The sequence below is a fragment of the Habropoda laboriosa genome, unplaced genomic scaffold (genome assembly GCF_001263275.1).
Source record: "Habropoda laboriosa isolate 0110345459 unplaced genomic scaffold, ASM126327v1 scaffold90, whole genome shotgun sequence".
Taxonomy (NCBI): domain Eukaryota; kingdom Metazoa; phylum Arthropoda; class Insecta; order Hymenoptera; family Apidae; genus Habropoda; species Habropoda laboriosa.
This window is the reverse complement of record NW_017100218.1, coordinates 1,377,919-1,387,913: the sequence shown is the minus strand read 5'-3', so window position 1 is coordinate 1,387,913 and position 9,995 is coordinate 1,377,919. Positions and strand designations below refer to the sequence as shown.

The 9,995-nt window shown below is 28.7% G+C and overlaps 3 protein-coding genes across 3 annotated transcripts; 2 read left to right on the top strand and 1 right to left on the bottom strand.

Annotated features, from left to right (window-relative positions):
- Positions 1 to 110: 110 nt before the first annotated feature.
- LOC108570896 (60S ribosomal protein L13a) lies at positions 111 to 1,753 on the top strand. Its single transcript, XM_017932824.1, has 6 exons — positions 111 to 183; positions 580 to 710; positions 834 to 943; positions 1,133 to 1,278; positions 1,476 to 1,598; positions 1,670 to 1,753. Exons 1-6 carry the CDS (start codon positions 163 to 165, stop codon positions 1,751 to 1,753), a joined length of 615 nt encoding a protein of 204 aa, XP_017788313.1. The 5' UTR covers positions 111 to 162.
- Positions 1,754 to 1,996: 243 nt separating this feature from the next.
- LOC108570919 (DNA-directed RNA polymerase II subunit GRINL1A) lies at positions 1,997 to 3,446 on the bottom strand. Its single transcript, XM_017932857.1, has 5 exons — positions 3,375 to 3,446; positions 3,047 to 3,221; positions 2,719 to 2,971; positions 2,281 to 2,643; positions 1,997 to 2,212 (listed from the first exon to the last, which is right to left on the bottom strand). Exons 2-5 carry the CDS (start codon positions 3,196 to 3,198, stop codon positions 1,997 to 1,999), a joined length of 984 nt encoding a protein of 327 aa, XP_017788346.1. The 5' UTR covers positions 3,199 to 3,221; positions 3,375 to 3,446.
- Positions 3,447 to 3,849: 403 nt separating this feature from the next.
- On the top strand, positions 3,850 to 8,874 carry LOC108570901 (trafficking protein particle complex subunit 10). Its single transcript, XM_017932832.1, has 11 exons — positions 3,850 to 3,996; positions 4,311 to 4,528; positions 4,624 to 4,817; positions 4,908 to 5,103; positions 5,206 to 5,317; positions 5,394 to 5,581; positions 5,683 to 5,901; positions 6,009 to 7,439; positions 7,542 to 8,003; positions 8,187 to 8,508; positions 8,662 to 8,874. The coding sequence occupies exons 1-11, from the start codon at positions 3,918 to 3,920 to the stop codon at positions 8,787 to 8,789; spliced, it is 3,549 nt and encodes a 1,182-aa protein (XP_017788321.1). The 5' UTR covers positions 3,850 to 3,917; the 3' UTR covers positions 8,790 to 8,874.
- Positions 8,875 to 9,995: the final 1,121 nt, after the last annotated feature.

Below are 9,995 nucleotides of genomic sequence, written 5' to 3'. Positions count from 1 at the left end.
TAATTGCAATGATATATAAACATTTTAACAAAGAATATTGCATGCTTGTATTTAGAAGAAGAAATATAATGTTGGACACACTGGAGCTATAACACAATATCTTCCGGTAAGAGGTCGCACACTTCTCAACGTTCATGGATCCTTTTCCGGTAGGGTGGCAAAATGACTGGCTTCAGTAATAAGGTACGCATGTTAAGTTTTAATGTTTTAAAATCGTATAGTATAAATTATTTTGTACGAATGCTTGTTTTAATCTGCATTCTATGCACAAGAATTTGATAAATATTTTTTACAGTTATTTAATAGGAATTACTTAAAAATATATTAATTCGTTGAACCGTTTTCTGTGTCGTATACACGTGTTTTCTTGTTATCATATTTGTTCTTCTTTCTCATAAAATTGTATAAATTCTATACTTTACTACTTTTCCGTATTAAAATAGTATGTATTACATGATATTTAAATAAATTGATTATTTTCTTTTTAAGTGTCAATTGACACGTGTTATTTGTTATTGGTAACATTATACATAGGTACATTAGTATAATCGGAATTTTATTATAATTATATACTTTCAGCCAATATTAATTGATGGCTGTGGCCATTTACTTGGTCGTTTGGCAGCAGTTATTGCTAAAACGATTTTACAAGGCAATAAAGTAATTGTTGTTCGCAGTGAACAACTTAATATCTCTGGTAATTTCTTCAGGTTAGCAAAAATAGATACATTAATATTTATAATCATGTTATACATAGATACATAAGGATTCTTTTTTATGTGACATATTCTTTTAAAAGACTCAATTTGTTTAATACAATATTTTTATTTTAGGAACAAGTTGAAGTATATGTCATTTTTACGCAAAAGATGTAATGTGAATCCAGCTCGTGGACCTTTCCATTTCCGTGCTCCCAGTAAAATACTTTGGAAAACAGTTCGTGGTATGTTTAGACATCAGTGACTTAAAACAGAATTTTATAATTTATCTTAATCAATGATTATATGAAATTCTTACCTACATTATTTGATAATTCAATGAAACAAATTTTTATATGAGATTACTTGTTATGAAACATTAAGGACTTTGGAGTATAAATGTTACAGTACTATAAACATAGTCTAATTTTTAGGAATGATCCCACACAAAACACAAAGGGGAAAGGATGCTCTTAGGAGGTTGAAGGTTTATGAAGGTTGTCCACCACCATATGATCGCAGGAAACGTGTTGTTGTACCAGGAGCTATGAGAGTTATGTGTTTGAAACCTGGTAGGAAGGTAAGATCATTAATGAAAAGTATAATTGTAATTATTTGCTGCTACTTATTAAATTTTTTACGATGATGTATTGGTAATTTGCGCCTGAGTATATGTTTTATTCTTTGTGATGTCATATTTAACTGAGTAAATATAGTAGAAACATTTATAATGTGTATTAAAAGGTTATATGATATTAATGTAACTTGTCCTTTTAGTACTGTAATGTAGGTAGATTATCTCATGAAGTTGGATGGAAATACAAGGCTGTGGTACGCACATTGGAGAACAAGAGACGCGTCAAATCAACTCTTAAAATTCAAAAGAGAGAAAAACTCAGGGTATATCTAAAAATATCAGAGTTAGAATTGGTTCAAAGAATGATTTTACATTTTCTTCCTTTTTATTTCAGAAACTTACCACCCAAGCTGCACAAAAGATTACCAAAGCTGCAGCACCATACACAGCAATTATTAATAATTTTGGATACAATTAATATAAACATTGTAAAAATAATAAAGTTCCATAAACATTTTAGTTCGAGTTATTACATTTCAAATTATCAAAATCACATGTACTTTAAATTAATAGCAAGATCTTGATATTTCGATTAATTACAACCATAATCATGTTCTTGTATGTATAATAAGAAAGTATACTATAGTCTTTTTAAGAATGATTAATTTATTCATAAATATATTTACATAAAATCCATAGACGTACGTGGTAATAAAATAAGTTAACTTTCTATACTGTCTACTGTAAAAACAACAGTTCCCCCTTTATCATTATCTTCCTCATCATGTACTTCGTTTTCTTCATCTTCTGAAGTAGAAGAATCTGATCCTTTTTCATCCTGTAGACGATAGTTACCTACATTTTCGGGTGTGGGACCAATGTTGTGTAAACCGAGTTGTTCAGCTAATCTTTCCGCTGCGTGTTTTGTTCGAACCTCCTGAGAAATAACGGCAATTTTTATAAAAAATACTTTAAGTATTACATCTAATTACAAGAGCTATTCACCTGAAGAATCTCAGCCTGTTCCTTTTGTAACTTCAGGGATTCATTTAAATTTATAATTTTTGTTGCACCATGAACTATAAGTGGAGGTGTTGCTGCTGTAACTTCCCAATGTTTATTCTGTTTTCTTTGTTTTTCTTTTTCTGGATCATGTACATTGGATTTAGTTGTTTTATATGGCTTAAATGGTTTTTTTGTTACAGTTTTCTCCTCTGAAGGTTTTTCTATTTTGTTGAGAATATATGTAATATGTTCAGTAGGTTCTATTTTAAAAGATTCTATTTCTGCTAAATCTTCTGCCTTAATTAAGCTTTCTTCTGGTGGTAAATGTACAACTTTCTTTTTATGAATCCCAGATCCTGTAGGCTAATGACAGTAAAGAATAAATTTTAAAGCACATTATATAAAATATAACATAGTTTATAGAAATATAAAACTAACTTGTGCCAATATTTTCAAAGGATCTTCTTCATCATCACTATCAAGTTCAACTTTTATATCATTTCTTGATTCATTATATTTGCCTGTCCATTCTAATTCATTCATAGCAGCTTTACCTTCAGATGCTAAATTTAATCTTGATAAAAGATTAGCTGCTTCTTGAATTTCATTCTTATGTTCCAGTTCTTTTAATATCTTATCACGAAAAGCTCTAATTTTTTCTCCTTTATCTGGAAGTTTTAATATGAATGTTCTACAAAAAAAAAAAAGAATATATGTTATGAAAAATTAATTTAATAATGTAACCTAGACTTCAGACCTTACCTACTTATTACTAAGAATTTTATTTTGTCTTTCTAACAATTCTTCCAATTCAAATTTTTGTTTCTTTGCTAAGTCTTCAATGTAACCTTGTTTTTCTCTTTTTGAAGGGGATGGCAGATTACCTGGTATTTTATTAATTACTTTTTTCTGATACATTTGTTTTTCTCTGCTTCACTATTCTATATGTCAATTTTTCAAATTAAAAAATTATTTTAGAACAAATCTAGATGATTGAAAGTTCAACTTATTAAATGTATTTAGAGTTAAGTACTACTTAAATCATAAAGTTGTAAAGATAATACTAAAAGTATAGAGTTAAATTATTTATTAACCTGTTAACAAATAATATTCTGACAGTCACTGAAATATTTTTTGTTGATACAAATTAATATTGTACACTTTAGTACGTGTCAATTATATTATATTCTATCTACAATTTTCAAACAATTATTATATGCTTTCCAATTACAAACTTATATACATTAACTAAAGTAAAAACTGCACTAATTTTCAACAAACTTTGCAAAAATTGCAACAAACAAACAATGTATATACATTAAGTAGAATACGAGATATCGAAATTTTTGAGAGTATCGATATTACACGACATGTTAAACGAAGATTCCAATTCCAACCTCAATGGAACTTATCTGAACGACTGAAATAAAATGTTAGATTTATTGTACTATGTTGAATTCTTATCTATTTGTGACGAATAAAACAATTGCTCTCTATTTAATTTAGAAAGAACGTTGAAGTATTGTATATTTTATTTTAAGATAAACTAAAAAGTAATTTTTGTACAAAGTAACAAAAGTGACGTAAAGTTGTAATGATTGAAAGCAAGTTCGCGAAGCAACTGCCAATCTTTAGAAATGAATTGCAATGGGGGGTCGTCTTTGGGTGGTGAACGTAGATCAAATACCTTTATGGATATTAAACCAATTATCACGTGTAAGTTCATTAATCAAGATATTAATTTATTTAACCTCTTTCTAGTGATGTCACTATTGTTAAGCATTGTTATTTACGCCCTCGATGAACTGTCAATCTTCATGACATTTCTTTTTTCTTTTCAGCATAATTGGAATCATTGCTAATATGATATTCTATGTTTCACAGTCTATAAAATGTAATAATAATTTCTTTTACAGTTAGGATTTCTTTAGATACATATTTAATAATGTACATATATATAAAATATTGTTTGATAAGAATAAATTTTGTTTACATTATCTCAGTAAACTCTATTGCCTTTTTCAATATAGATGCAGGGGATGATAAGTTATTTTCTGCATTGGAAAATAGTTTGCTTCAAGCCATGCCTGCTGATATGGTGGAATGGCGTAGATCATTTAGTAGACCAATTAAGCAAGTTAAACTTGGGGCAACTTTTGTGCCATTTTGTAAAGACATTCTCCCAAATGAAAAAGATCGGCATCTGATAAAACAACCAATATTTCATATTTATTGGACTGAATGTTCTGTAAGTAGATTCATACTTTCGTCATCTCTTTATTTTATAAGAGTTAATTGTGATGTGAGTATATATTTGTTTAATCATAACTATTTGGATTACAGGATGTAGACACTTATAAAACAAGCATCAGGGAAGACATAGATAATTGGCTAAAGACACTAACACAATATCATATCCAAGATTGGATGATTGTTATAGTAGAAACTTACGATATAAAAAAGACTAATAAGTTATTACCTAGAACAACAGTTTTAGACAAAATTCGCAGTGATTTTGCTTCTAAGAATGGTGATAGGTGAAGTAATAATTAAATTGATAAATGTTTTTAAAATTTATTTTTATATACTGTTCCCCTATTATATATTATAAGTAATATGTTAAATAGATGCTGTGCTGTAATAAATCCAATAAAATCAGAGATGCGGTCAGCTGAATCATGGAGAAGTTTAATTAATCGTATACGTCATTTAATGCTTGTTGCATATGACAAAAGACTATCTAATTTTGAAGATATTATTAGAGAACAAAGAGAAAATAGAATTCATCCTAGTTGGAATTTTTGTCATTATTTCTTACTGCAGGTAAGTTAAGTCTTGTTTTTAGTAATTATTTTTGTATATGTTCTACTTTTATGTAATTATATATTAAAAGTATATAGTTTTCAATTATAATTCACTTTTCAGGAAGAGCTTGCATTTGTTTTACAAATGTTAGGTTTATATGATGAAGCTTTAGTACAGTATGATGAATTAGATGCTCTCTTTACACAGTTTGTGCTTAATTCTAATGTAGGAGGTATGTCAGTTTCGTATATTAAAGTATCCTTATCCTTTAAAGATAAAAAATTAATCTCTTCTCAACAAATTTGTAGAGACTCCTATATGGTTAAATTTATTTCAAACACCATTAAATAATTGGGAAGGTGTTAATTTAAGTAATGGTACAAATCATCATTTAAGACATCTTTTGGCTGAATGTAAAGCATCATTATTAGATCTTAGAAGTTATTTATTCAGTAGACAGTGTGCCATGTTACTAGCACTTAACAAACCATGGGAGGTTTGTATATATCAAGATTATTTCAACTTATAAGAAAAGAACTTATTCTTGGCTATTTTGTTTTATTATGAATATAAATACATAATTTTATGTTAATTTAGGTTGCACAAAGGTGCTTGTCATTTGTTCATAATACATTAAGTGAATTACGTATATTAGAAGTTCAACGACCTGAAGGATCAATTGAATGTTGGTCTTTTCTTTGTGCATTAGAGGTATTGCAAGCTTGTCAATTATCGTCCTATAACATTGATAATAATCAACAACTAGACCTTTGCTCCTTACATACAGCCAGTCTATGGGCTCTTGCTAGAGACAAAGTAAGTTGCAGAAAGTATTAATTGAATACTTTTTAAATTATAGAAGTCAATATAAATTGAAAAAGTAATATGATTAATAATGTGATCTTTATTATAATCTATTTTAGTTGGGAAATTTAGGAAAACTATGTGGTTTAATGCCTGGGAATGAACCTTCTAGTGAGCAGTTACATACAGTTGTTTATCTTATAGCTGGTATGGGTGATTCTGAATCACAAATAGAGGGAAAATTGACACCAACTGATAAATTAAAAGAAGCACTTTCATCAAAAGAAGCATTTAAAAAACAATATCTTGAACATGCGGAATTAGCTATGGGTACTTACAAACATGTGGGTCGAATTCGATCAGCTAGATTAATAGGAAAAGAATTAGCACAATTTTATAGTGAGCTTGGAGAGAACCAAAAAGCTGTTGCATTTTTATCTGATGCATTAAAAACTTACACTGATGAAGGTTGGAATCACTTAGCAGCACAAACTCAGTTGGAATTGGCACAATGTTACAAAAGAATGGATGATGTTGAAAAATATACAAAAGTTTGTGCAGCTATTTCTAGTTTAAATGTATTGCACATTACTGTTCGTAATACCTATTTTGAAGAAATGTTTGGATACATGAAGATGATCTCATCACCACAACCATTACTCATAGAACTTGGATGTGCTTTTCTGATATTTAGTATGGAAGTTAAAGTGATGGATAAAGTAGTGCAAGATTGCGTGGTCAATATCGAAATTTGTATACAAAGTTTATTTCCTAGAGAGGTAAAATGTACTAAAGCGTCTATATCTGTTGAAGAAATTCAGAAACCTTTATTACCTAGTAAGAAAAAGGGTTCAAAATTACCACCTGAACCATCAATCCCGTTGTTATCGAAATGTACTCTAGAAGATATGAAACCGTCTGATCCAAGTTTACTCCAATTACAAGTATATTCATATTTAGATTATAAAGAAGATAAAAGTCTTGGATCTGCTAGTGTTGTACACAGAAACATTAAACCTGTCGTGAGACGTTCTGACAGTACAAAACATAGAAAACCATCTGTAAATGCGAAAGGTGATTTCAGTAAAGCATTATCATGTGACGAATTTATAATGAAACCAGGTATGAATACGTTTAAATTATCCAGGAGTGTTGATCAGCCTGGTTTTTACAAAGTTGGCCAATTATCGTTAGTTATTGAAGAAAAATTGGAATTTTTATCGCCTATTTTAAATCCTCGATTATGTTATGAAGTAGCTAAAACCCAGCCTACAATTTTCTTGAAATGCGGCAGAGACTTATTGGCGGGCCTTGTTCAAGATATAGAATTAATTATTATGAGTGGGAGTATAAAAAAAACAGAAGATATGAAGCTTAAATTGCGTACGTCTAGGGGATTGGTAGTACAAGTCGATAGTTCTCAAGAAGCAATGTCTAAAGAACTAGAAATACCACTGCCACTTTGTGAACCATTTCAAACAATACGGTTAAAGTTTAAAGTTTTAGCTGAACTACCACCAAAGAAAGATGCTTTATCAATGGAACATAAGGTACCTTTTTCACATATAATATATATTGTAATAATTAAAAAAATATACATAATAAAAATAAACATAATTTTTAAATATTTATGGTTATTAACACTTTTGTAGTTGAATATACAATGTCCATGGGGCTTAGAAGAAAGCATACCTCTACATTTTGGTCCACCTCTTATGTCAAACATGAAACTTCACACAGCAAAACAAAGGAAATTCCTTCAAATAATTGTAACAGGATTAACAAATCAACACCTACAACTGATTGAACCAGAATTAACAACAATAACGTCAATCGACGTTAAATTTAAAAGCTTAAATCCTATCGCGGGTCAGAGATTAGTAGTAGGTAATGGAATAAATGTATCATTTATGTGGGAACTTGAAATTGGTATAGATGAGAAGTATTTGATGCCAATAAAGACTGATTTTCGTGTAAAATACATACCTATTAATGATACTGAAGAACTAAACTACTTACATACCAATGATGATCCTCTGCAAATTTATAATTTGCAAAGAATGGAAGAAGCATCCAGTCTTTATAGATGCAATTTTGATATTACAGATTATGTGGTAAGAGCATAAATTACTTCTATGGCTTTTTATTTAATGTATATAAATTAGTGAAATGTATTTTAATAGTCGATGTAATAGTCTGCTTTGTTAGTAATTTAATTGTGATTAAATATAAAATATAACATTTATTTTAAAAATGTTTTAAAAAGGTGAGTTTCTATTTATAATATCATTTTCCAGACTTTATTTACAGTGTCCTCGAAAGTTGAAGCTGCTGGAAACGGAGGTGAATTTTGTCGTGCTGGTAGCATGTGCCATCTTTATCTTACAGTAACACGAATGTTACCTAGTCCTTATCCATATCCTTCACCACAATTAATGTATGAGGTTCTTGCTGATCAAGCCATGTGGGCTGTATGTGGTCGTACTGCTGGAATTGTGTCTTTGGAAATTTTAGAAAAACAAAGCGTCACATTGGACGTGATGCCATTAACCAGTGGTTATTTGCCTCTTCCTGTTGTTAGATTGTCCCGATACATTCCAGCACCAGAATCAAAAAGTGGTAAGTTCTTCAATATCAAAGAATATTTGAAGATACATTAACATTTTACTCTTCATTTAATCGCTAGTTTTTACACAATTGTTTAAATTTTAACACTGTCTGTTTAAGATTTTTTATATGTTCATATTGATAACATTTGTTAATTCTTTTAAGATACGATTCGTAAAAGTGAAATAGCTTCTAGTTCAAGACTAGAACCATTCAGTCCTGGCCAAGTTTACAATGCTAGTAAAGCACAGCAAGTTCATGTTCTACCAGCAGCACCTTCAGAAGCAAACTGAACGTAAAGACATTGATATTAAAAATATATAATACATCTATGACATTATAGAATGCAAATTGTATGCACGTTGATCCAGACCATTTCTCCGCTATTTGGTATAATTTTATGATACTGAGTAATGCTATCATTTACTATTAGTTTATCAATCACCACTATACTGGTTTGTTTATGTTTTTATATTGCTTAATTGAAATTTGAACTTTGGACAAATAGGATTTATATATATTGTTCGAAGTTATATGTTTATACAATGTTTGTTCAAAGGTCAAATTTTAATTTGCATCATCGCTTATTTCTAGTAAGAATAAGTAATTCCTAATTTATGTTTTGCCATTAAAAGCGAAAAAATTATATGACAATATGTGAGCAGTAGGTAAAAAGAAACTCAGAAGTTTTATAATTGAAAAATATAAACATAGTTGGAAATACTGCTACAATATAAAGCTTTTTCTTGTGCAGTAATGTGATTTATATTCTAGTGAACTTATTGAACAATATTCATTTTTTGATATTGTTGTACAGTCCACATGTAAAATTTGACCAACATATCTTTTGTTTCATTTCATTCGAAGTAAGTTGTAAAAATTTGTTACTTTTACTTTAAAATATGTACTTATAACTTTTACATTATGTACATATAATAGTCTAATTACTTTAAACTGTTTTCTACTTTCCAAATATTTAATTGTTTGAAAATATAATATATTGCGTATTAAGTTCATGATAAAAAATTCATGATAATTTCATACAATTTTGAAACTCTTACAGATTGTGTTATTTTAGTACTAAGGTGATTGAATATTTAATTTTTTTGTTGGGTACAATTCTGTAAAATTTGTACAAATGTTCGTCAAGAATATACTCATAACATTGAATAAGGACTTGAAATTATATAGTTTGTACACAAATATCACAAGAAATAATTACAACATAATTACATCTCAAGGATAAAAATGTTGTGTTTTGTAATAAATATTTGTGAAAAATGTAAGTATATGTAAAAAGAATAAGATAAATATTATTTATGTTACATTTATTTCTTAGTTTCATTATTTAAAATATGAATATTGCAAAAAGTATCATTATATTGCCATGTTAATTAGAACATCATTATATGATTTAGTGGTTACTTTCACTCATTATGTAAATAATTATTATAATACTCAATATGATATTTATATGTTAGAAAAATGCTGAAATTGGG